The 27,836-nt window shown below is 38.6% G+C and overlaps 1 protein-coding gene, 1 long non-coding RNA gene and 1 other non-coding gene across 13 annotated transcripts in view; 1 reads left to right on the forward strand and 2 right to left on the reverse strand.

Annotated features, from left to right (window-relative positions):
• RBM26 (RNA binding motif protein 26) overlaps positions 1-1,408 on the reverse strand; it is an 81,631-nt gene extending 80,223 nt beyond the window's left edge. For all 11 annotated transcript variants that reach the window (XM_068526675.1, XM_068526682.1, XM_068526678.1 and 8 more), the window contains exon 1: positions 1,140-1,408. In XM_068526675.1, the coding sequence (XP_068382776.1) occupies positions 1,140-1,210 (71 nt within the window). In that variant the 5' untranslated portion in view covers positions 1,211-1,408. The remainder of the gene's footprint in view (positions 1-1,139) is intronic.
• Positions 1,315-26,270, forward strand: LOC137751970 (uncharacterized). Its single transcript, XR_011071010.1, has 4 exons — positions 1,315-2,015; positions 6,801-7,244; positions 22,896-22,973; positions 26,201-26,270. It is a non-coding gene; the product is annotated as an uncharacterized lncRNA (long non-coding RNA).
• On the reverse strand, positions 24,474-24,546 carry TRNAG-UCC (transfer RNA glycine (anticodon UCC)). Its single transcript has one exon. It is a non-coding gene; the product is annotated as a tRNA-Gly (tRNA).
• Positions 26,271-27,836: the final 1,566 nt, after the last annotated feature.

The following is a 27,836-nucleotide window of genomic DNA, read 5'->3' on the forward strand; positions in this document are numbered from 1 at the left end:
TGCAGCCACAACTGCCTGCTTTCTCTTCCTGGATCACACCGCGATCATTTCCACTACAGAGTCTTTGCACTTGCTGTTCCTTCTGTAAGGAGCATTCTCTCTCCAGACTTTCACGCAGAGTTCCTTCTGCTCCTTAGGTGTTGCTCAAATGTCACCTCCTCTGAGAGGCCTTCTAGTCACTCTTTTACATGATCCTCTACTGTTACAATCGTCATTACTCTTATTACCTGAAATTGGCTTATTTACTTGTTTATTACGTCTTGCTGATTTTGGAATTTAAAAACTCTAGCCCCGACCCTCCCACAGTACGTAGAAAGAGCTTAATAAATTTATTAAATGAGTGGATATTCCCCGTTGTGTTTTAAGCTGTTTATTGTAAATCAACCAATTTTGATAAAACACTTGGCCCATTTTGCGTGTATTAAAAGATAAATCCTTAAAACACTCAATTTTTCCAATCTAACACATTTCAGCACTCTGAACCCCCTCAAGCACACACACGCACACAGAGTCACCTATAGAAACCTACTTAAAACTGCTAAATAGTCCATATGGATAGACCGCATTTTCTTCCTCCAAGCTAACAAACGTGTAGGTGAGGAAGGGGAATTTTACTGGGCACCTTAGCACCTGTTACATCTTCAGCTAAAAGAGGTACTGATGAGCCAGACAGCACATGGGAGACATGGCCTTTCTTTCAGGGACTGAATGTAGGTAAAACGTGAGTGGCTGAGACGAGAACTGTTCTAATCCGTAATAAGGGCTATTCACCTCATTTAAAGAAACAAAAATAGTCTAGTGGACAGCGGATTATGCTCGGATCCACCAGAAGAAACCGATCTGGGGGCCCTCGGCAAATACGAGTTGTGTGTGTAGGTTGTTGGGGTCGGTCTACAAATAACGGGAAAACAAGAGGAAGAGACATTGGTTTAAGAACCAACTCAGCGATAAGGTAAAGGTCAGCTCAGGCTCCCAGGCGTATTCTGAACCTGGGAACGAGGGTGGTAGAAGAGAAGAAAACACAGAGCCCTGGGACCTCCGTTCACCGCTTCGGCCTCCACGGCAGGCACTTGAGGCAACCGTGAGTCCACCTATCTCCCACTTCCACCCCTGCAAGGAAATAGCCCCCGGATACTCACATGGGCTCGAGAGTCTTGCTGAGCCAGGACTTGAGGGCCTCGAAGTTTTCAATGATCATTTTAGAAACCATCCACAGCGGCCCAGAGGCCCGTCACACTAGTCCGCCCGCCCAGGTCGCGGCCGCTACAGCCGCCGCTGCCCCCGCCCCCTCCTCCGCGCGCCGCCCGCGTGGGCCGCGGTGGGAGGCGCCGGTGGCAGGCTCCCGCGAGCCCCGATGGGCCAACAGTTCCGGGGGGACGGCCGCAGGCCGCGAGTCCACGGGGTGCCAGGAGCTCCCCCTCCCCGGAACCCGACCCCGGCTGAGGCAGCAACGGTTTGCCCGGGCCCTCCCCCTTCTCTCCACGCCAGCGAATCTTCCTGGACCAGAGAGCGACACGCTCCTAGACCCGGGCTTTCTCTCAGCTTTGAGACCAGGTGCTGGTTGGCAACGCAGAAGAGGCAAAAGTGAAGAAAGCGAAGACGAAGGGCAGCTGAATGCGAACGGTTCGGGGGGTCTTCCCGGCTCCCAGCACCCCCAAGAAGATGGCTGCCGATAAATCTCGCGAGAATTGTTGTAATGTCGCGGTGACTCCCGGAGCCTGCTGGGAAGAGACGTAAGATCAGCGGAGAGCGCGCTAGGCAAGTACGGCGAATTTTGCGTCTTTGCGTGGCTCGTGGGCCTTTTGCTTTTTCACGCCTTGATTCTCTTAAGGAATAAAGACTTAATTTTTTTTGCAAGGAGGGAAAGGCCGCTGATTTCAGGATCAGCGGGAACCCCAACCCGTCCTCTGTAACAGACGGCGTGGCGCATCGGCTGGAACGACCCTGCGACGGGAGCGCTCCTCTGAGAGCGTCCACTCGGATGTGGCGGGATGCAGGCGACCTGGGGATTACAGGTGTGCTGCGCTGTGCTGCCTCCTCCGTTTACCTCAGGGTCCTGCAGTACTATATTCTGCATGTGCTGTGCTGTGCTGTGGACAAGATTGGGAAGAACGGGCTGGTCTCATGTAACGCACTGAGACCTCCAGAGGCATAGTTAAGTCTTGTCCAGAATTACTCGACTTCATGCATGGGCAGAGCACTAATGACCTAGGGATTCCTCCAACCCTTGACAGTTCTGAAATAGTTTCCAAACATCTGAAACTTCCGGACTTTTCCCCAGCTAGAAATAAGTGTTTGTGTTTTTAATTCTCTCCGTTTAGAGCCGATTCAGCCCCAGATAGGGAAATTACATAATATCAAAAGAGAGAGCCTTCAAATCAGCATCCTAAATAAAGTAACTTCCTTTCTCCTGGGTGGTCAAATAAGTTTGATTCCTGCCTCAGTTGTTCTATTTGCTATTATTTACTTCCATTAAGGTACTAGGTGGAATTTTACAAAAAGTCTAGTGCCTGTTAACTGTAATGAAATGAAAATAATTCACAATTTAGACACTTAAAGTAGACCAATAAAAAGCTTTTTATGGCAGACACAGTGGTAGACTAAATTGTTAAGAACTCTGAGTTTATAATTTGCTAGAGTGAAGTGTCCTTAAGCAATAAGTGGAAAAGATTTGATAAAGTCAGAAAAGCTTGACATTTGTTTTAAAATATAGCATATAAAGTAGTATGCAAATTAGAAGCCTGCTACTGATTAACCAGGGTGTTAACAAGTGATCTAGCGAAGTGAAATAAGCTGGATGCAAAAGGGCAACTATTCTGTGTTTCCACTTATGTGAGGTACCTAGAGTGGCCAAACCCCTAGAGACAGAAAAAATAGACTGTTAGTTGCCAGGGGCAAGAGGGGTAGGGGAGAATGGGGAGCTATTTTTTAATGAGTAAAGAATTTCAGTTTGGGATGATGAAAAAAGTTCTAGAGATAGGCGGTGTTGATGGTTGCACGACAATGTGAGTGTTGTGAACTGTACACTTAAAAATGGTTAAAATTTTTGTATATTTTGCCACAATAAAAAAAATGATTTATAAATTTAATATTGCTAGGGAAAATGTAAAATCCTAATTGTTCAGCCTGTCTGTTTAATAGCCTTGCCACAGACTGACTCCAGTTTTCAACCTCATCACCAACTGTTGGGTAACTCTGGCTCTCCACTCCAGCTAATCATCATTCTTCTGTTAAATGCTATACAATCCAGGGAAACAGATTTGCTCACCTTTCCCTCCTCCAAACATTTATTCACATCATTTCCACAGGGAATGTTTCCACTTCTTTCTCTGGCTATTGAAACTTGCTCATCCTTCTCTCTCAGTACCACTGCTACTGTATTTTTTAATCCTTCCTTATTTTTCCTAAACAATAGTAACAGCCTTTTAATTTCTCTGCCTCTTAGCTGCCCCCTTATCAGTTCATCTTCAGTTGCCTTCATCATCATTGCCTTTAATAGCAGTTATTGTAAAATTTGGATCTAATCACGTTAGTTCCCTGCTTAAAATCTTCATCAACTTCCACGTTGTCTTCAGGATAAAAATCTACATTCTTTAACATCTATAAAGGACCTTTTAAAATCAGACTCTTCCTGTATGCCTTAGAAACTTCTTTCACTGCCTTTCAGCCTTCGCTTCAGCCACCCTGAACTACTTCATGCTCCTTGAAAGAGGTGTGTTCTCTCACTAAACTGATCCATTGCAAAATGTGTTTCCCTCCCTTGCACTTGAATCCTACCCATCCATTAAATTCAGTGCATACAGCATCACCTTTAGAAAACCATCCTTGACCTCCCTGCTCTAAAGCAGGAGTCCCTCTGAGGTTTTATCACATCAGCCTGTGCTTGCATCTATTATAACACTCATTGCTTTATTTCTGCAATTATCTGATTATCTGTTCATTAGTAGATTATGGTTTTGAATCTCCTGTTCCGTGCACAGCCCCTGATATATGCAGTCAATTCTCAATTCTCAATTTTTTGAATGATCAAACGAAGCCCTGCCGCTTCCACGAAATCTTCCCTGAACGATGTAGCTGATAGCACTCTCTTCCTCCTCTAAATCCTTAGTTACAGTGCTTGTTATCACTCCACGACTAGTCATCAGTGCTTCCTAGCATGATTCTGTTTCTTAACTATTATCATTTATCCCTCATCACTTCAGTGCTGCATCTTCTTTGGCTTTGTCTTCAGAGGTGATAATTAGCTAATGTGATAAGCAGTGCAACTAAGAAAAGACTAAAACAACCCGCATAGACTACTTTATGTATTCAGTAACAAACATTTCAGAATGTCCATTATTAGGTTACCTCCTTAACATTTTCCAACATACCATGTTCCTTCAAAGCCCTGTGACTTTGTTAGCGCTGTTCCTTTTGCCTGGAATGACTTTCCTTATTGCTCAAATACCAGATGCCCTAGGCAAAGGTTGTTGCCTCTTGGTTCTTACCTGTAGAATAGGAGTTAAAACGTCTTATTTAGTTTTTCATCTGTCTGTCTAACTAGATTATGAGTTCTTTAAGGACTAGGACTCAAGTTTATTCCTCTTTGTTCTTTCTGCAGGTAGCATAGTGTCTGGAACTCAGAAATGTTTGTTGAAGGATATAAGAAGGAAGTAGAGGCAGGGGAAATATTTTCGATAGGCAAGTCATAATGATATATCTCCCAATAGGCCTACGTCTCCTTACAGTTTACTTAGCTGCCCTGATCCTAGGAGTATTCTCTAGAGTATACTTAACTCCTCCTTAGGTTCTTCAGTTCTCTCACCTAGCTGATGGAGACAATCTTATTACTCTCAGTGGTGCTTTGGGGGTGTTGATTAAACACTTAGCCTGTATTTCAACATCACAGACATATTCTATATTTTTTCTTCTATTTTATAGTCAGTACTCTGTCCCGAGAATCACGTTTAGGTCTTTATTCTCTCTGGAATACGTGCCTTTATTCGGTGTAAGGTGGGGATCTAGCCTATTTTTTCTCCAAACAGCAGGCCAATTCTTCTCTATAATTCTACTGAACAGTGTCTCCCTTCCACATTGATTTTCAATGCCACCTTTATCATATATTCATATTTCCATTTATGTATGGCTCTGGTTCTGACCTCTTTTTCAGTTGGTCTCTTTGTCCATGATGACGCCAGGACCATGTTGTTTTTATTTACCATTGTCTTATAGACTGTCTTAATATGTCATAGTGAAAAATCCCTCCCCTTTGCTCTTGTCTTTCAAATTTGACTTAGCTAACTGTGAACCCTTGGTCTAAATACTTCCTAGAACAAGATTGTTGAGCTTAGCAAAAAAAAAAAAAAAAAAAAAAAAAGATCCTTTATTGAATTTATAGATTAATTTGGGTTGAATTGGCAGTCACAGAGGTACTTTGCTCAGATCTACCTTTGAGAAAGGATTCACTGCCCAACTGCAAGGCATGTAGTTAGCTGACAGCCTTCAGTCATTAACTTCTTCTGGGTTCACCTCATCTTCCAAACTGAAGTTACACTATTTTCAGGGCTACCCCTCTCTTCCATGCCCATCCTCAACTAAAGACTGAGTAAGGCATAGTATAAGGACCTAATGTCAACATTAGGATGACAGAGGCTTTTTCAGGCCTGCATGGCAGTCTGATGGGTCCCCCTGCCTAATCCTACTTTCTCCCTTTCTCTTTCACAAATGCTATCCTCCAGTAAACCTTTTGTGCTTCTAACTCCACCTCAACATCTACTTCCCAGAGAACCTAACCTATGACACAAGTCATCTGATTCATTCTATTTTTATAAATTTTTTAAAAAAATTATAGTTAATAAAATCTAACTGTCCCTTCTGGCCCAATTACTTCTTTGAAACCATCCCTAGCCACCTTCATTTAATATGATGTCTCTCAGGACATACATTCTAACAAACCTTTGACTTTCTATGGCCATCATTGATTTAGCCCCTATTGTTTTATTTTTTAATGCACATATACTTTATCCCCTGTGGCCTCTTTAGTACCTTGTTTCATCAGTTACTTCCTTATCTTATGTTTGCAACTCTTGTACTCTGTTGGGTCTTTCCAATTCATCATTCAACAAATGTTTACTAAAGGTCGGCTCTGTTTGAGATATACTACTACTTGCTGAGAATACAGTGATGGACAAACAAGGCATGGTATCTACCCTATGGAGCTTATAGCCTAATTTAGAAAGGGAGACATTTAACGGAAAATCATATAGGAAAAATTTTTTAATTTTTATAATTAAATTTTTAAATTTTAATACAAATTATATTAGGTATTATGAGAGAAAATAGAAATATGAACCATTATAACAATTTAGACTGGAAAGACTCAAGCATGGCTTATCTTAGAATATAGTGTTTAAATGGTTAAGAAAGGGAGTAATGAGTAGAAGTTAGCCATGTAAAACAAAATAAAGACAGGAACATTCAAGGCAGACATAATAGCTTGTGGGATGTTCCAGAGGTAAGGAAGAGCTAGGCTCTTAAAGCCAGAGAGGTGGGAGGGTATCAACTTAGGGGGAAACATGGCTGTAGGTCAAATTAGGTAAACAAGAGCCACATTAAGATTTGTGAACTAGATTTTATTTAAAGTATGATACACAACCATTGAAAGTTTTTCAGTATGACAGGATGAATTGAAAGCATGAACATACGTACATACTTCTTAAAAGTAAAAGAAAAAGTTTAATTAAATTTGGGAATTTTAAATAAAAAGAGAAGGGAGGCAAATCACTTTTAACATAATAATGCCAGGATTTTTATTTCGCTAGAAGTGAATCAAGCGCTAGACTTCCTTGGTGGCGCAGTGGTTAAGAATCCGCCAGCCATGCAGGGGACACGGGTTCGAGCCCTGGTCCGGGAAGATCCCACGTGCCGCAGAGCAACTAAGCCCGTGCGCCACAACTACTGAGCCTGCACTCTAGAGCCCCCGAGCCACAACTACCGAGCCCACGTGCCACAACTACTGAAGCCTGTGCGCCTAGAGCCCGTGCTCAGCAATGAGAAGCATGCACACCGCAACGAAGAGTAGCCCCCGCTCGCCGCAGCTGGAGAAAGCCCGCACGCAGCAAAGACGCAACGCAGCCAAAAAATAAATAAATAAATTTATTTTTTTTTTAAAAAAGTGAATCAAGAACATGTTAATAAAGGGAATACAGTTTTCTCATCTGAGACTAGGCACTGATGACTTGGAAAGAAAAATAATGCTTGCTGTGGTAAGGTATATCCTTAGGTAATTTAAGAGGAAACACTTCAGCAATTGCTGATAGTGTAAATTGGGATCAGAGGACATTCTATCATTTCCCCCTTAATAAGTTCAGAGCACTTCTAGTAAAAAAAGAGTTTGTGGGACAATCACCAGTTCTTCAGTGGGCATTCCATTTATACCTATAATTGCTTATAATGACTCCGTATAGCAGTACTTTTATAGAAGGGACCCAAAACAGTATAGAGTAAGAAGACTAGGAGTTGTGCTATTAATACCCTGAGCTCTTATTCCACATAAGGAGAGGAAAAGTACTAAAAAAAAAAAAAAAAAAAATGCTGTCGAATAAAAATATAGTGTGAGCCACATATGTAATTTTAAGTTTTCTAGTGGCTACTTTTTCAAAAAGTAAAAAAAAGTGAAATTAATTTTAATGATATATTTTGTCTAACTTATCCACAATATTTTCCCTTCACTGTGCAATTAATATAAAAATAATTGAGATATTTTACTTTGTTGTTGTTACTAAGTCTTTGAAATCTGGTGTGTGTTTTTACACTTACAGGTCATCTCAATTCAGACAAGCTGCATCACAAATGCTCAGTAGCCACACATTGCTAGTGTCTATGGTACTGGACAGTGCAGCTTTAAAACTTTAGAGGGTGCCTCATGTGGGCATTTAATTGTACCTGATGTCTGTTGTTTCAGTGTTATTGGTCGTTTTCCTTTGCTCAAGGTTCTGCCCCCCATAAGAGTGGGCTTGAATTTCAAAAGCCCTAATTAAGGTTCTACATCATTACTTTTGTAATAGACAGTTTTGTCCTAAGGCTACTAAGGAAATGAGAACAAAATGTAGAGGTGAACCTTCTTCAAAAGACTGTTTATTCCTTCCCTCTCTTCTATTAGCCATAGCAGTATTAGCCATAAGAGAGGGAAGGAGAGGATAGGGTATACATAGTTTTCTTCTGATTCTTGGCTTGAGGATAAGACAAAGACATCTCCACAATAAATATTTGTTTTTTAAAAAGCAATGGCGTGAAATGATACGACAGAGTCCCCGGAGAAGCTTTCTAGGGATCATATGCATATTACCATTGTAAATACCTACTTCTCATGGAATACCAAAGTGAAGTTTGTGAATCTGCTTTGCTCTCTCTTGGGATGGTTTTCTCGAGCTCTTTTTCCTTACAGTAGCTAGGGAGATATCATATGTAGCATAAAAGATGATCCCCAGGAATCTTGGCTCTCAGTCTAAGCTGTCAGACTCACGTAGGTTATGGTTTTTGTTCTCCAGCATTCATTCCTTCAACAAATACATACTGAGAGCCTACTGTGTGGCTATGAACTGCTCTAGGCCCTGGAGATACAGATGTAAACAAGACAGGCAAGGTCTTTGCCTTCATGGAACTTGTATTCGAGCCAGTCTATTAGGCCCCCCAGGGATCTTTTTGTTTTCTGGGTCTCCCTACCTTAGTATATTTTTTTTAATGTTTTTTGTTAATGGAAAAATTTTAATGTATCCAAAAGCAGAAAAAAGTATAATCTTTCCTGTCATCCAGTTTTAACAGTAATCAACTCCTGGTCAATTTTATTTCATTGACACTCCATCTTTTCTCCTTAGCCCATTTTAAATTATTTTGACAGATTATCACATCATTTCACTGGGAGATGATTTTAATAATATTACATATTTGATTCCTCTGGAAACTGAGATTTACGCCTATCATCATCTGTGGCAGTTTATGTAGGAGACTTTGTAAATGTATGTGTATGTATGAATATGTAATATATGTATATATGCAACATATAGATATATGCATATATATCTTCAACCTCCATCCAATCATTTTTTTAATAACTATTTATTTATTTGTTTTTGGCTGCATTGGGTCTTCGTTGCTGCACGTGGGCTTTCTCTAGTTGAGGCGAGCGGGGGCTACTCTTCGTTGTGGGGTGCGGGCTTCTCATTACGGTGGCTTCTCTTGTTGTGGAGCACGGGCTCTAGGCACGCAGGCTTCAGTAGCTGTGGCACGTGGGCTCGGTAGTTGTGGCTCGGGGGCTCTAGAGTGCAGGCTCAGTAGTTGTGGCACATGGGCTTAGTTGCTCCGCGGCATGTGGGATCTTCCAGGACCAGGGATCGAACCTGAGTCCCCTGCGTTGACAGGCAGATTCTTAACCACTGCGCCACCAGGGAAGCCCCATTATTATCTACTGAGTCTTCCTCTTAAGTACACCTAGAATCTACTCATTGTCATTCAATCTAGACTATACACTGCAGCAAAGAAATTCATAAAATCCCATTCTAATCATATCACTACTTAAAACCCTTTATTGACTCCCCATTTCTCAGGCTGAAGAACAAATTTATTAACAAAAATACCTGACTGAAATTTAGTGTGTTTCACGATATTAAGCACTGTGCTAAGCGCTTTATATTTATTATGTTAGTCATCACAGCTTAGCATTTTCATTTTACTGCTGAGGAAATTAAGGCTTTGAGTTGCCCAGTCATACACAGCGAGTGCCCAAGCATGGCAGAGATTGAACCCAGGCCAGTAGCACAACAAAGACCACATCTTTTAACTACATCTTTACTAGATCTTTCATTAACTGGTGCTTGCCTAGTTCTCCAACTTTATCTCTTACTTCATTACCTTTCACACTCTACAGTGCTGCCACACTAAAGTATTTGTAGTTCCCTAAAGCAACAGTAGTGCATAATGCAAAGAGTAGTGCAAACTGATATAATATATGCTGAAGCGCCAAAGCAGGAACATGAGTATATTTTTCAGAGAATTCAAGATTTCTTTTAAAGTATTAAACTACACATGATGAGAAAAACCAGAAGGACTTTCCTACATGTATTTTATTTCATTTTATTTATTTATTTATTTATTTTAAAAACATCTTTATTGGAGTATAATTGCTTTACAGTGGTGTGTTAGTTTCTGCTTTATAACAAAGTGAATCAGCTATACATATACATATATCACCCTATCTCCTCCCTCTTGCATCTCCCTCCCACCCTCCCTATCCCAACCCTCTAGGTGGACACAAAGCACCGAGCTGATCTCCCTGTGCTATGCGGCTGCTTCCCACTAGCTAGCTATTTTACATTTGGTAGTGTATATATGTCCATGCCACTCCCTCACTTCGTCCCAGCTTACCCTTCCACCTCCCCGTGTCCTCAAGTCCATTCTCTACGTCTGTATCTTTATTCCTGTCCTGCCCCTAGGTTTTTCAGAACCATTTTTTTTTTAGATTCCATATATATGTGTTAGCATATGGTATTTGCTTTTTTCTTTCTGACTTACTTCACTCTGTATGACAGACTCTAGGTCCATCCACCTCACTACAAATAACTCAATTTCGTTTCTTCTTATGGCTGAGTAATATTCCATTGTATATATGTGCCACATCTTCTTTATCCATTCATCTGTCGATGGACATTTAGGTTGCTTCCATGTCCTGGCTATTGTAAATAGTGCTGCAATGAACATTGGAGTGCATGTAGCTTTTTGAATTATGGTTTTCTCAGGGTATATGCCCAGGAGTGGGATTGCTAGGTCGTATGGTAGGTCTATTTTTAGTTTTTTAGGGAACCTCCATACTGTTCTCCATAGTGGCTGTATCAACTTACATTCCACCAACAGTGCAAAAGGGTTCCCTTTTCTCTACACCCTCTCCAGCATTTATTGTTTGTAGATATTTTGATGATGGCCATTCTGACCAGTGTGAGGGGATACCTCATTGCAGTTTTGATTTGCATTTCTCTAATGATTAGTGATGTTGAGCATTCTTTCATGTGTTTGTTGGCAATCTGTATATCTTCTTTGGAGAAATGTCTATGTAGGTCTGCCCATTTTTGGATTGGGTTGTTTATTTTTTTGATATTGAGCTGCATGAGCTGCTTAAATTTTGGAGATTAATCCTTTGTCAGTTGCTTTGTTTGCAAATATTTTCTCCCATTCTGAGGGTTGTCTTTTAGTCTTGTTTATGGTTTCCTTTGCTGTGCAAAAGCTTTTAAGTTTTACTAGGTCCCATTTGTTTATTTTTGTTTTTATTTCCATTTCTTTAGGAAATGGGTCAAAAAGGATCTTGCTATGATTTATGTCATAGAGTGTTCTGCCTATGTTTTCCTCTAAGAGTTTTATAGTGTCTGGACTTACATTTAGGTCTTTAATCCATTTTGAGTTTATTTTTGTACATGGTGTTAGGGAGTGTTCTAATTTCATTCTTTTACATATAGCTGTCCAGTTTTCCCAGCACCACTTACTGAAGAGGCTGTCTTTTCTGCATTGTGTATTCTTGCCTCCTTTATCAAAGATAAGGTGACCATATGTGCGTGGGTTTATCTCTGGGCTTTCTATCCTGTTCCATTGATCTATATTTCTGTTTTTGTGCCAGTACCATACTGTCTTGGTTACTGTAGCGTCGTAGTATTGAAGTCTGGGAGCCTGATTCCTCCAGCTCTGTTTTTCTTTCTCAAGATTGCTTTGGCTATTCGGGGTCTTTTGTGTTTCCATACAAATTGTGAAATTTTTTGTTCTAGTTCTGTGAAAAATGCCATTGGTAGTTTGTTAGGGATTGCACTGATTCTGTATATTGCTTGGGGTAGTATAGTCATTTTCACAATGTTGATTCTTCCAATCCAAGAACATGGTATATCTCTCCATCTGTTTGTATCATCTTTAATTTCTTTCATCAGTGTCTTATAGTTTTCTGCATACAGGTCTTTTGTCTCCTTAGGTAGGTTTATTCCTAGGTATTTTATTCTTTCTGTTGCAATGGTAAATAGGAGTGTTTCCTTAATTTCTGTTTCAGATTTTTCATCATTAGTGTATAGGAATGCAAGAGATTTCTGTGCATTAATTTTGTATCCTGCTACTTTACCAAATTCATTGATTAACTCTAGAAGTTTTCTGGTATCATCTTTAGGATTCTCTATGTATAGTATCATGTTGTCTGCAAACAGTGACAGCTTTACTTCTTCTTTTCCAATTTGGATTCCTTTTATTTCTTTGTCTTCTCTGATTGCTGTGACTCAAACTTCCAAAACTATGTTGAATAATAGTGGTGAGAGTGGGCAACCTCGTCTTGTTCCTGATCTTAGAGGAAATGGTTTCAGTTTTTCACCATTGAGAACAATGTTGGCTGTGGGTTTGTCATATATGGCCTTTATTATGTTGAGGTAGGTTCCCTCTACACCTACTTTCTGGAGGGTTTTTATCATAAATGGGTGTTGAATTTTGTCGAAAGTTTTTTCTGCATCTATTGAGATGATCATATGGTTTTTCTCCTTCAATTTGTTAAAATGGTTTATCACATTGATTGATTTGCATATCTTGAAGAATCCTTGCATTCCTGGGATAAACCCCACTTGATCATGGTGTATGATCCTTTTAATGTGCTGTTGGATTCTGTTTGCTAGTGTTTTATTGAGGATTTTTGCATCTATGTTCATCAGTGATATTGGCCTGTAGTTTTCTTTCTTTGTGACATCTTTGTCTGGTTTTGGTATCAGGGTGATTGTGGCCTCATAGAATGAGTTTGGGAGTGTTCCTCCCTCTGCTATATTTTGGAAGAGTTTGAGAAGGATAGGTGTTAGCGATTCTCAAAATGTTTGATAGAATTCACCTGTGAAACCATCTGGTCCTGGGCTTTTGGTTTTTGGAAGATTTTTAAGCACAGTCTCAATTTCAGTGCTTGTGATTGGTCTGTTTATGTTTTCTATTTCTTCCTGGTTCAGTCTCGGCAGTTTGTGCATTTCTAAGAATCTGTCCATTTCTTCCAGGTTGTCCATTTTATTGGCATAGAGTTGCTTGTAGTAATCTCTCATGATCCTTTGTATTTCTGCAGTGTCAGTTGTTATTTCTCCTTTTTCATTTCTAGTTCTATTGATTTGAGTCTTCTCCCTTTTTTTCTTGATGAGTCTGGCTAATGGTTTATCGATTTTGTTTATCTTCTCAAAGAACCAGCTTTTATTTTTATTGATCTTTGCTATTGTTTCCCTCATTTCTTTTTCATTTATTTGTGATCTGATCTTTATGATTTCTTTCCTTCTGCTAACTTTGGGGGTTTTTTGTTCTTCCTTCTCTAATTGCTTTAGGTGTAAGGTTAGGTTGTTTATTTGAGATGTTTCTTGTTTCTTGGGGTAGGATTGTATTGCTATAAACTTCCCACTTAGAACTGCTTTTGCTGCATCCCATAGGTTTTGGGTAGTCATGTTTACATTGTCATTTGTTTCTAGGTATTTTTTGATTTCCTCTTTGATTTCTTCAGTGATCTCTTGGTTATTAAGTAGTGTATTGTTTAGCCTCCATGTGTTTTTATTTTTTACAGATTTTTTTCCTGTAATTGATATCTAGTCTCATAGCGTTGTGGTCGGAAAAGATACTTGACATGATTTCAATTTTCTTAAATTTACCAAGGCTTGAGTTGTAACCCAGGATATGATCTATCCTGGAGAGTGTTCCATGAGCACTTGAGAAGAAAGTGTATTCTGTTGTTTTTGGATAGAATGTCCTATAAATATCAATTAAGTCCATCTTGTTTAATGTATCATTTAAAGATGTGTTTCCTTATTTATTTTCATTTTGGATGATCTGTCCATTGGTGAAAGTGGGGTGTTAAAGTCCCCTACTATGATTGTGTTACTGTTGATTTGCCCTTTTATGGCTGTTAGCATTTGCCTTATGTATTGAGGTGCTCCTCTGTTGGGTGCATAAATATTTACAATTGTTATATCTTCTAATTGGATTGATCCCTTGATCATTATGTGGTGTCCTTCTTTGTCTCTTGTAATAGTCTTTATTTTAAAATCTATTTTGTCTGATATGAGAATTGCTACTCCAGCTTTCTTGTTATTTCCATTTGCATGGAGTATCTTTTTCCATCCCCTCACTTTCAGTCTGTATGTGTCCCTAAGTCTGAAGTGGGTCTCTTGTAGACAGCATATATAAGGGTCTTGTTTTTGTATCCATTCAGCCAGTCTGTGTCTTTTTGTTTGGAGCATTTAATCCTTTTACATTTAAGGTGGTTATCAATATATATGTTCCTATTACCATTTTCTTAATTGTTTTGGGTTTACTATTGTAGGTCTTTTCCTTCTCTTGTGTTTCCTGCCTAGAGAAGTTCCTTTAGCATTTGTTGTAAAGCTGTTTTGGTGGTGCTGAATTCTCTTAGCTTTTGCTTGTCTGTAAAGGTTTTAATTTCTCCATCGAATCTGAATGAGATCCTTGCTGGGTAGAGTAATCTTGGTTGTAGGTTTTTCCCTTTCATCATTTTAAATAAGTCCTGCCACTCCCTTCTGGCTTGCGGAGTTTCTGCTGAAAGATCAGCTGTTAACCTTATGGGGATTCCCTTGTATGTTATTTGTTGTTTTTCCCTTGCTGTTTTTAATATTTTTTCACTGTATTTAATTTTTGATAGTTTGATTAATATGTGTCTTGGCGTGTTTCTCCTTGGACTTATCCTGTATGGGACTGTCTGCACTTCCTGGACTTGACTATTTCCTTTCCCATATTAGGGAAGTTTTCAACTATAATCTCTTCAAATATTTTCTCAGTCCCTTTTTTCTTCTCTTCTTCTTCTGGGACCCCTATAATTCAAATGTTGGTGCGTTTAATGTTGTCCCAGAGGTCTCTGAGACTGTCCTCAGTTCTTTTCCTTCTTTTTTCTTTATTCTGCTCTGTGGTAGTCATTTCCACTGTTTTATCTTCCAGGTCACTTATCCGTTCTTCTGCCTCAGTTATTCTGCTTTTGATTCCTTCTAGAGAATTTTTAATTTCATTTATTGTGTTGTTCATCATTGTTTGTTTGCTCTTTAGTTCTTCTAGGTCCTTGTTAAACGTTTCTTGTATTTTCTCCATTCTATTTCCAATATTTTGGATCATCTTTACTATCATTACTCTGAATTCTTTTTCAGGTAGACTGCCTATTTCCTCTTCACCTGTTTGGTCTGGTGGGTTTTTACCTTGCTCCTTCATCTGCTGTGTATTACTCTGTCTTCCCATTTTGCTTAACTTACTGAGTTTGGGGTCTCCTTTTCGCTGGCTGCAGGTTCATAGTTCCTGTTGTTTTTGGTGTCTGCCCCCAGTGGCTGAGGTTGGTTCAGTGGGTTGGGTAGCCTTCCTCGTGGAGGGGACTGGTGCCTGTGTTTTGGTGGATGAGGCTGGATCTTGTCTTTTTGGTGTGCAGGGCTGCGTCCGTTGGTGTGTTTTGAGGTGTCTGTGAACTTAGTATGATCTTAGGCAGCCTCTCTGCTAATGGGTGGGGTTGAGTTCCTGCCTTGCTAGTTGTTTGGCATAGGGCGTCCAGCAGTGTAGCTTGCTGGTCGTCGAGTGGAGCTGGGTCTTAGCGTTGAGATGGAGATCTCTGGGAGAGCTTTTGCCATTTGATATTACACAGAGCCAGGAGGTCTCTGGTGGACCAATGTTCTGAACTCAGCTCTCCCACCTCAGAGGCACAGGCCTGACACCCGGCCGGAGCACCAAGACCCTGTCAGCCACACGGCTCTGATATTATAAGTGCCAGAAGCCTCTTACCAGCGGTCTCAGCCACAGAGTATCCTCTTACTGACATTCTCTGCACCTTTGTAGGAGCCGCGACCCCCTGCCTGGCTGCATGCTCTTCCGGCTCTGCACCGACCCTCCTTCCTCCAAGTGCCTGGAGGTGGCGCCCTGGGCCTTGTGTGCCTTTTTCCCTGCATGTGTTTTATAATTAGCATTAATTTTTATTTTGAATTTCAAATGGAAGAACATAGCAATATTTTTGATGCATGGGGCCTATAAAGTCCTTAATCTATTCCTAGCTGTCCTTTATTCTATTCCAAGCATGCTGTCCTTTATTCTGTTCTTCGCACAAGGAGCCCTTGCTATTTAGAATGTTTACGATGCCCAACCCTATTCTTTACCTAACTCCTAATCACCCTTCAGGATTTATCCTAAAAATCACTTCCTCCAGAAAGACTTCCCTGACTAAGCCAAGTGTTCACAGTGCTTACCTTGCTGATAATTATATCACACTGTATTGTTAATATTTGTCTATTACCACATTAATAGATTAGGTTCCTTGAAGGCAAAAGCTTTTTTCCATTCACGGTTTTATTCCCAGTGTCCAGCATACAATAGGTAGTAGTTTTTTTTTTTCAAACAAAGGTTTATTAGCTTGCTGCAGCAAGGAGGTGCACACATAATGGAGAGTTCAACATTTTAACAGGTGGAAGTTAAGGAAGATTATCTACAGAGTTTGCAGGACTGTAGTTAGTCATTGGATGGCCTTGGCAGAGACAGGTCAGAATTCGTAAACTAGGAAGTTGTTGGAACAATCAGCGGTCTTATCTTTAGAAGACATGCCTTTGTGTGGAGTTATTGTTAGGTTAGTTTGTCTGTTGTCTTATTTAGAACACCATGAGGTGTTGTTAAGGGTCTGAACTTAGTTTGTCTTGTATATCATGGTTTTGTACAGTTTTTCTATTTTGTGACTCATTATATAGTTTTGCAAGTTTTGGTTTCTGTTTCAATTTTCAGTTCCCCCCTCACATCCTAGTTGCCAGCTGCACTGGTTTTCCCTTTATCAGAAGAATAATGACAAACTTCCTGTCCTCAAGGAGTTCCCAGTCTAGGCTATTACAATATAATCTGATATGTGCCGTAATAGATATATGAGTAAGGCGTTACAGAGTTCAGGAAAAATAACTAACTTTTTTTTTAAATTACCATTTTGTTGAAATCCTGCCATATGCAAAGCTCTATATACAATTATGTACTAGGCAAGTTACATATATTATTTTATTTAATCCTCAACAATCCTATGAAATTGGTGCTATTTTTCTTATCCTCATTTTAAAGTCAAGAAATTGAGATACAGAAAGGTTAAGTAAACCGTTGAAGGTCACCCAGCTAAGAAGTGATAGATTGAGGACTTTATTAGACAAACATTTGGAGGGTACTATTCTAGGTGCTTTATCTCATCTTCAAAATAGACTTTTGAAGTAACCACCATTCTTTATCTTATTTAACTATTGAGGAAACTGAGACATGGGGACATAAAGTAACTCATCTAAGATCACAGAGCTCATGACCACGTTGTAGAGGCAGGATTCAGACCCAGGCAGCCTGGCTTTGTGGTCCGTGCACATCACCACCTTTTCTGATGCTTCTCTTGAGCCCTGTTATTGGGCTCTTACATCTTTGTTCTTAACCGCTGTGCCATTGTGCCTCCCTGGCAGAGAAGAAGCTTTACAGAAGGGTTGAGTGGGCTGGTGTGGTGGATAAGTAGGATATTTCTGAATGGGTCAAAGAGACAAGGCTGTGCCATTCTATTCGGAGGAGGAGCCCTGTGAGAAGCCCTGGGAGCAGGAAAGTCTCTGCTCACTTGGGGAATGGTGAGGTTTGAGGAACTCTGAATGCATAGGATGGGGAGTGGTGACAGCTGATAGACTTGTGTATTGGGACCAGATTTGGACTTCACAGTCACCCCTCACATTTGACTAAAAGGATGCGCCTCTTCTCAGTACCACTGTTGGCTCTGAAAAACAGTTCTGGTCATAATGCATCCCCAAAGGAAACAGATACGTCATTACCAAAGGTACTCATGCTGGAGGCAATTACAAAAGAGAAGGTCCAGAAGTGGGTTAAGCAAAGAGACCTTTAGGGGAAAAGTGCTGCTTAGAGATATTCTTATGTCACCGCTTTCAATCAATCCAGATTCTTGAATAGTAGCTTTTATTTATGGAGTTCTGGGAGCTGACACACATTTACTCTTTACGTCAATCCCATAAGGTAGGTATCGTTCATGACCCAACTGTATAGATGAGAGAACTGAGGCTCAGAGGACTCAGGAGTTTGGGCAGGTCACACAGTGGGAGCTGGTAGAGCCAAGATTTCAACCTGGTTTGTCCGATTCCAGAGCCTGTTCTGCCATACAGCCCCAAGAAATCTGTGTTCTTTTAGCTTGTGAAAGTGCAGAATATTCCAAATACAGCAGGCAGTCAAATGCCATGGAGAGCTAGTAGTCAGGAGAGGGAAGAGCAGTGGTGGGACCAAGAGGAGGGGACTTGTTGGACCTTAATCCACACGCATTCTGTATCAGACCCACCCCTCTTTGCATACATCATTGGGATTTACTAGTATCGATTAAATAGTGTCCAGTAAAATAGTAACCCAGTGTTACTCCTTGGACAGCAAGAAATAGTCCAAAAAACTAAGACATAAAATTCTGATCCCCCTTGGGCAATGGAGCTTCCCTCAGATTTTCTGGGACATGGGCTTATTAGACAATTAGCAGATGTGTTAGTGTTGACCTTTCTGTTACCAACCTAGTGATTTTCTTATTTGACTAATGACAGCTCCTCATTAGGAGCTGTGGGCACAGAGAAATCTTCGTTGTCTCTGGACAAGTGATGATCTTTGTTAATTTTGGGTATGGCATTCCACTTCTTCACAGCGTCAGGGAAAAGGTAATGGCAGCAGCTAGTGAGCCCTAACTGTACATTCTGGAGATGAAGGAAATTATTTATTGTTATTTTTTTCTGTAGAGTATGCTCGTGGATTAATTGTATTAACTGGTTAACTTAACCTAAGATTGACTTGTTCCTTTGGCCCTGTGTTTGTCCCTACCAGGGGCAATGGTAGGCGTGTGGCCAATGAGAGCCTAAGCTGTAGTTAGGCCAGCAGGGTCTGAATCCTGATGCCTTGATTTATCTGGGACAAGTTATTTAAACTTTCTGCACATTAATTTTTTCATTTCTGAAATGGGAATAAGAAGATAATACATTTTTTTAAATTGTCATTTATCATTGGTGGTGGGGGGCTGTTCTGTATAGTAATTGTGATGGTATTGTGCTCATGATGGTAACTGACACTTGTCTATCTCTCAGGGTACCGAAAGTGAAACATTAGTCACAAGAGAGATTGTTTGTTTGTTTTTTAATGGCCTTTCTTTGATATTTGTCATTCTCCCAGAGAAAGGGGAAAAAATAAAATGAACTGGTTTAAAAAAGAATTAACAAAGGCTTTTGGGGTTTGTCTTGTATTTTAAGGAGCTAGAAGGTCAAAGGAGTTTAAAGGCTATCTCTACTCATATTTTCAAACCCATGGTAAATTACTACAGTAATGGCCCTGCAATTTGTTCACCCTTTTCATATCCACTTTCACAGTTTCCTCCCACAGCAATTTTGGACTTGGCCATGTGATTTGCTTTGACTAAATGAGATTAAAGCAAATATGCTGAGATAAATGTGATACAAGTCAACAACTTGAAAAGTACTTGCACATCCTTTTGAACCCTGAGAACCCCAGACCACCATGTGAAGAAGTCCCAACTAGATCCAGGCTGCGAACCACCAGACGTGTGAGAAAGACCATCCTAAACCACTCAGCTTCTGCCCAGCCAGCCCAAACTATAATGTCCCAGCAACTCACAGAGTGATGAGAAATAATAAATGCTTTTAAGCCATTAATTTGAGGTGGTTAGTTATGTAATGAACACTAACTGACACAAAGCCCAACAAACACATACTGAGGCTTGTGGTCTCTATCAACATATATTTTTCTTATGACACAGCTCTAACTTTCATTCTATCATTCATTCAGCCAATATTCATAGCTGATTTACTTTTATAAAAGGAGATTCATGTTTTGAATGAAATTAAGGTAACTTATGGCATCAAAGAGTGCTGAACAGCAAGCCTCCTAGGCAACAGGAACCAGCACACCTCTAAGAATCAGAGCAGCCAATGTTTGTTCCTTCATGGACTTTTTCTATAGAGTGCTCCTGCATTCCAATGACACAATAGCAACCACCTACCCTGGGCTTCTCTGTTCAAGATAAAAATGATCAGGATAGAGAAGCTAATCGATTGAGCTTGAGTCTATGCCTATCTCTTCACCAAGTGAGAGGGATTTACTACCAACGTAAATTGGAGGACAGGGCATGTAATCACAGATAACACTTTAACAGGAATCAAATTCTGATTCTTTTTCTTCAATAATTACCTTATTTGCATGTAATTTTCCAGAAGATGGATATTAATTTAAGTTAATTTGAGAACTGTATGTCCAAAAGGCAAATTCAAATCACAAGTAAAACACACAAGCACCTGTATAGCCCAAACAAAACCAGTGGAAATTATCATTGTGAAAGACTTACCGGGAATTGAAGAAACAATAATGATCTATGAGAGCTGCTTAGCTGAGAGGTTCTAGATCAGGGTCTCTCATGAAGTTGCAGTAAAGATGTCTGCTGGGGCCACAGTCTTTGAAGCCTTGCCTGGGGCTAGAGAATCTTCTTCCAAAATAGCTGTTGGCAGGAGTCCTTAGTTCCACACCACGTGGGCCTCTTCATGAGGATGTTTGTTTGTGCCTCATGACATTGCAGCTGGCATCCCCCAAAGCAAGCAATCCAAGAGGGAGCAACTAGGAAACCACAATATCTTTTATGAATTAGCCTTGGAAGTCTAATACTTTCACTTTCACCACATTTTACTCATTAGAGTCAAGTACAGTCCACGTTCAAGGGGGAAGGAATTAGTACTCGCCTTTAGAAATGAGATGTATGAAAGAATTTGTGGACGTATTTTAAAGCCATGGCACTACCCTTGAGGCTGGGTGAATACCACATCAGTGATTCCTTCAGCAGCCTCAGCAGAGAATTGGCTGTTTGCCTGCCTATACTACCTTTGGGGATAGAGACTTTAATGATATGTTGGTCAATGTTTATCAACTGCCTTTCTAGAAATCAAAATGTATAGATACATATGTATGTATATAAGTTGTACTGATACAAAAGGTGTGTAGCACACAATTTACAAATAATGAAATATACAATACTCTTTATTGTAAATTCCATACAACAAATTGGTTCTCACAAAACGTTTTAGTTGATTTTTGCCAAGTGCTTATATGTGTAACATTTTCTGCATCACTTTCTTACATCTAGACTATCAATAAAACAATAAATCAAGCCCAGCTCTGTAGCACTTGCCATTTCCAAATGCTCCCACCATAGCCAATTTCAAGTTACTGACATGATATCACTGAATGCAGAGTTGGAAAGAAATTTGCAGTAACACACCATTATACAGTATTTTCACTCTACAGATACAATAGATGTAAATAACCTGAGTATCATAAATAATAATAAAGTAGAATAATTAGGAAATGAGTTTTGAGTACTTTTTTGCCTTTTTAATAGAATTAATGTTACTTTAAGTTTAGATAATTTCATTTTTAATAGAAGGTGTTTTTAACAACTAGCTTGCAAAATTCTTGAAAAATTAACAATCACGTTTCATAAGCTGCTAACAGCTGACTCCAGCACACCATTGACTAGAAACACCTTTATCTTCCACCACATGGGGAATTCCCAATATTTCAACAATCGGAATTGAACCCATTAACCAACCAACAAAAACAACATCTTACGTAAGAAGCATGAGTAGTTTGAAAGAGGAATGTCAGTAGAACAAACAACTGGAAAATACAACTGATAAAACAGAAAGATGAAGACCTGAATTGCTTTTTTAAGGCATCCTTAAAGAAATTTAAGTAAAACAGAAAATAATTAAATAATTTAGTAGATAAATAGAAGGATAAGATGGTCACCACTGAGACACTAATCAATGATCTGGAATATAGAAACAAAAAGAGAAGAGAAGTAGCTAGTAGTTTTGCACAGCACATCATAATCATAGATTATGCTATCATGACAAAGAACAAAACAATATTTACAGTTACTCTAAATTGTCATGTTAATCATTGTTTAACTATGCAAATATTTTATATTCCTTCTAACTTCAAAATATGCATATGATATTTTAAATCAATTAAATGTTAATATACTAACCCAACAGGTAGGTTTTACGATTACTGTAGCTTGAAAGCCATAATAAATTTAAAAACTAAAATTCTCCTGTACGTATTGTGGTGTATGTAGAATTCATTCCTGTACAACCCAATTATGTGGTACCATATTTAAGGATGTATTAAAGGCACATACTGAATAACGTTTTAAGATTTGTATTGAAATGCGCATTTTACTTGGCAATATTAGTGACATATTAGCAGAACTTAACATTTATAAAATTTTGGAAAACACAGTTTAGAATTACTCTCTTAAATATTGGCAAATGAATTAATGGCATTAATCATGTGCAAGTTTGTTTCTAAATAAAACCAAAATTTACTCTGATATGCTACTACAGAGCCAGCAGAGGGAGCTCAAACATTTTTGTTTTGCTTTTTAACTAAAGAAACTTATTTTCTCTTTTAAAAGCTGCTGGATTCTGAAAAATGATGTAGTTATTATTTAAATAATATAAATATATTACTAAAAAGAATATCCTATTTCTTGTTAAAATAATAAATATATTCCCGAACAAAAAAAGATATCATTATCATTTATTTTACTTAGAAATGGCAGGCAATTAAAATTAATTCTGTCCATTTATTTTTCCAATAGCCTTTACTTAAAAAAAATTTTTTTCTTACCAAGATTTATGGTTCTGCTAAGGTAGACTGAACTAAAATGAAAACCTTCCAGTTGCAAATATAAAATATGATAGGTAAAATATGACACATTTTATTTTTTATTTTTTTTCTCTTTTTCTTGACCAATATGGATAGAGGCTTATCAATTGTATTTTTTTTTAATTTCACAGTTTCGATTTAATCTTTTCTAAATATGGCGCTAGATAAATACAGAACAAGATAACAAGAGTTCCCAGCAAAGGAGCCAGGTTGGTATTAGCACTATCCCCTTTTGGCCACCTCCCCAATCTTTTGGGTTTTATTCTTTGAAATATGACACATTTTAAATATAATTCTTGCATATGTAATAAAACATAATATAAACATGTTTCCCTCAGCTCAATGCTCAGCCCCTCCACATTCATGGATAAACATTCATTATTAATTTCTTATGTATCCTTCCAGAATTTCTTTATGAATATACAGATATATATGTGTCTCATTCTAATCTATTTTTTTTCTTATGCAAAAAGCACCATATCATACGCCCTATTCTGTATCTTTTATTATTAATATATCTTGGAAATCTTTCCATATATCTAATTGTAGAAAACTTACTCCTTTTTTTCTTCGACATTTGTATAGTGGATAGCAAGTGCATTTTAAGAATATATCACAATTTATTTACCTGTCCCCAGTTGATAAACTTTTGAGTTGTTTTCAGTCTTTTTCTATTGCAAATAATTCTTCAATAATAATCTTGTATACATGTGCCATGTTATACATGTGAAAATTATGTCTGAAGGATAAAGTCCCAAAAGTGTGATTGCTAGGTAAAAGGACATGTGAGTGTGTAATATTGATGGATATTGACATCATGAAGGTTATACCAATTTATATTCCCTCAGGAGCAATGGAGCCATTTTGTTATAGTATTGCCAACTGAGTGTTACCAAGCTTTTGAATTTTGCCAATCTAATAGATGAAAAATGTATCTAGTTGCAGATGTATTGTACATTTCTCTTATTATGAGTGAGCTATCACTGTCGGAGTTATTTGTATTTCCTTTCCATGAACTTAGTGTTCATAATCCTTTGCTCGTTTTCTTTTGAGTTATCAGTCCTTTTCTTATTAATTTTGTAGGCTGTCTCTCTTTATTAGGGAAATTAACCCTTTGTGATGTGTGTCACCACTTTGTTGTCTTTGGACTTTTAGTATTTATTTGGCATGCAGAAAGATACAAACTTCCAGTTATAAAGTAAATAAGTCATGCGGATGTAATGTATAGATGTAATACTGTATTACATGTTTGGGAGTTGCTAAGGAAGTGCATGGTAAAAGTTCTCATCACAAGAAAAAAAAGCTTTTGTAACTATGTATGGTGATGGATGTCAGCTAGACTAATTGTGGTGATAATTTCACAATACAAAGATTGAATCACCTGAAACTAATATAATGTATGTCAATTTCGTCAATTAAAAAAAAAGATCAGTTGACTATATTTATGTGGGTCTATTTCTGAGCTCTCTGTTCTGTTCCACTGATCTATTTGTCTAGTCTTTTACCAATACCACACTGTCTTTTTTTTTTTAATTTACCATTTACGCTTTTTTTTTTTTTTTTTTGTCGCACTGGCGGCATGCAGGATCTTAGTTCCCCGACCAGGGATTGAACCCCCAGAGTCTTAACCACTGGACCACCAGGGAAGTCCCTACTCGTTTATCTTTTATTTATTTATTTTATTGGCCACGAGGCATGTGGGATCTTAGTTCCCTGACCAGGGATCGAACCCGAGCCCCCTGCAGTGGAAGTGCAGAGTCCTAACCACTGGACCACCAGGGAAGTCCCAATACCACACGGTCTTGATTACTGTAATTTTATAGTAAGTCTCGAAGCATATCAGGTAGTGTCAGTTCTCCAACTTTGTTCATTTTTTTTCAGTGTTGAGTTGGTTATTTGGGGGCTTATTCTATATAAACGTTAGAATCACAAAATAACTTGCTGGGATTTTGATTGGGATTGCACGAATCTATAGATGAAAGTGGGAAGAACTGACATTTTGATTATGTTGAGTTTTCCTACTCATGAATATTGAATACCTCTCTATTCATGTTGTTCTTCTTTATGTCTTTCCTCAGAATTTGGAGTTTTCCTTATATAGCCCTTGTACATATTTCGTTAGATTTATACATAAGTATTTCATTAAGGGTGATGCTAATGTAAATGATAATGTGTTTTTAATTTCAAATTCCACTTGTTCATTGCCAGTATATAGGCAATTGACTTTTGTATATTAACTTTGTATCCTGCAACCTTGATATAATAGCTTATTAATTCCAGGTTTTTTTGTTGTTGTTGATTCGTTTGGGTTTTCTACATGGACAGTCATGTCATCTGCAAGCAACAACAGTTTTATTTCTTCCTTTCCAATCTGTATAACTTTTATTTCCTTTTCTTGTCTTACTACATTAGCTAGGATTTCCAGTATGATGTTGAAAAGCAGTGGTGAGGAGGGATATCCTTGCCTGGTATCTGATGTAATCAGGAAAGCTTTAAGTTTCTCACCATATTAGCTGTAGGTTCTTTATCAAGTTCCTTATCAAGTTGAAGAATTTTCTCTCTATTCCTAGTTTTCTAATAGTGGTGTTTGCTTGTTTGTTTGTTTTTAAATATGTAGTTAACATAGCTGGACTCACACTCCAAAATCTGTCTTCCCTATAAGGGGCAGCAGCTAAATTTCTGTTCAAATCTTTTGGCCTTATCTGGGCCCCTTTAATCTGTCATGTGCAAGTAGAGTTCAGGTTTCAACTAAGATCTGAGCAGAGAATTTGGAACTCTCCCCTTCTGGATCTCTCCTTTAAGAGATTTTTTTCTCTTTCTTTCCAGCTGCAGTGATCACCCTAAACTTGGTGCTTTGTTTCTTGTTTCTTTAAGCCAGTATGACTGTGGGTTTCCATCCAAGTTTTAGCTCCTTCACTGGAGACTGCCTGTTAAAAATCACCTGATAAAATAACCTGTTACCACCTCCTTCAAGTTCTGACTTCTCTCCAGCTTTTACCTGATTTTTGTCACTCTCCAGCTCATTTAGGTCTTTGTTTTTTAAGCAGTTTTTAAAATCATGATGTATATTTGAATGATAACATTGATGCTAGTGCAGAGAATTGGGCTTAGCGAACAAAAGATTGGATGCAGGAAGCCCCAAGTAACAGACTGATGATGTCCTGAAATGGGACAATAATCATAAGAATGGAGAAGGCCAAAAAAGTGAGAACATCTACAAGCTCATATCGGCGAGCTTTGTGACTCTGAACTACCACATTTGACCCATCTAAAATTTTATTCGTTGTATAGAAAGGATCAGAAAAGAGGTTGAAGAAGTAGCAGCCAGTATTATTAATTGCTTGTCACCTAAAATTCATAAATGATGCAAAAATAAAGAGAATTACCTGTAACTTTAAGCAAAAATACTCTTGTCTCATTTCTCTTCTTTTCACAGAAAATAAATTCAAGCATCTCCTGAAATACCACTGATGTTCAATTGCAGAGTTGTATTATATCAAGTAGGAATTTTGTCAGCTACTGGCAATAAAAACCTGACTACAATGGCTTAAATACCTAAGAGTTTATTCTTTTACATGTAAGAAACACAAAAGTGGGCTATCCACACTGGTACGAAGTTCTACAACGACAACAGGAATCCTTTCTTAATACACGGTTTCCATCCTCCAGGGCACAAGATGGCCACTAGAATTGCAACTGTCATATGTTATTTCAGGAAGGAATTAGTAGAAGGGCGAGGAGCAGAAAAACTCATCCAAGCTTTCTGTTAATAAGAGTCTTCTAATAAATCCCAGCCTATGACTTCTGCCTATATCTCTTTGGCCAGTTACATGGTCATTCCTACCTATAAAGGAGGCTGGGGAGTACTTTTTTTTAAAGCTAGGACAATTGGTACCCTGAATAAAATTGAGATTATGTTACTAAGGATAAAGAGGAAAGTGGATATTGAATAAGCAACCAGCTGTCTCTGCCACATGTACAAAATGATTTTGTTGGAGCTCTCTCAACCAACTTAAGCCAAAAAAAAAAAAAAACATGCATTGACCCAGATTAGCAAACTGTTATCTCTGTACAGGCATACCCAATCTAGGTACTCAAATGATCTTTGGGAAATCTTACTTCCTTTTACCTCTCACCTTTGCTTTTATCTGGATTGGAAACAGGCTTAGATGTGCTCTCCCCTCATAATGACAAGATAGCTACTAGAAAGACTAAGCTTACATTTTCTCAGTTAAGCAATCCCAGATGAAGGAGATCACCTGTTTCTTAATAATTTTAGAATGAGTCATAAGAGGGACTCATGGTCCTTGGTATCACTTGCCTATTCCTACAATCATTGTAGACAGGGCAAGTGCTCTCTGATTGGCCAGATCTGCATCAAGGACCCCATCCTCCTGGGTCAGTCCCAACTAAACCATATGAACTGAGTTGGAGGAGGCATGTTTCCCTAAATTAAACTCAATTCCAGCAAAAAGGTGATTGGGTACCATGCAAGCAAATACAGCAGACCTTGTGCAGAGGGCAAAAACCTTGAAGGGAAAAAATTAATTTATGCACTTCCAGTCTAGAAATGAAAAGACAAAATAGGCAAAACAATGGTAATCTATAAATCCCTTGCATAACTCCTATTGTCTTCAATAATATTCAATAATACAATGTCTATAGGGTGAAAGTTTACCACAAGCCAAGGCTGGTAATATTTTGAGCATTATGAAAAGCTTTTATAATTCTAAAGCGACTATGAAAATACCAAGGAGAAGATTTTCATAAGTATGCTATTTATAGGAATATTTAATTGTGGTAACTCCCTTACTACCTAAATCATGGAGATTCAAAGTGATGTACAATCATAAATTAATCCTTTCAAAACTCCATAATGAAAAAGATTATGAGGAGAATAAGGCACAAAGGAATGATGGGTTTTTTCCCAAGTTCACGAATTGAACCAGCAGCCAGCCAAAGCTGCTGACTCGCAAAATATATGACTCCACATTTCCACACCTTATTTTAGTTTATCACAGCTATTGGTCTTTAGGGGCATTTGTTTGTAAGTGATTGGCAGAAAATGAAAA

This window comes from Eschrichtius robustus, chromosome 18 (assembly GCF_028021215.1).
Source record: "Eschrichtius robustus isolate mEscRob2 chromosome 18, mEscRob2.pri, whole genome shotgun sequence".
NCBI classification, from domain to species: Eukaryota; Metazoa; Chordata; class Mammalia; order Artiodactyla; family Eschrichtiidae; genus Eschrichtius; species Eschrichtius robustus.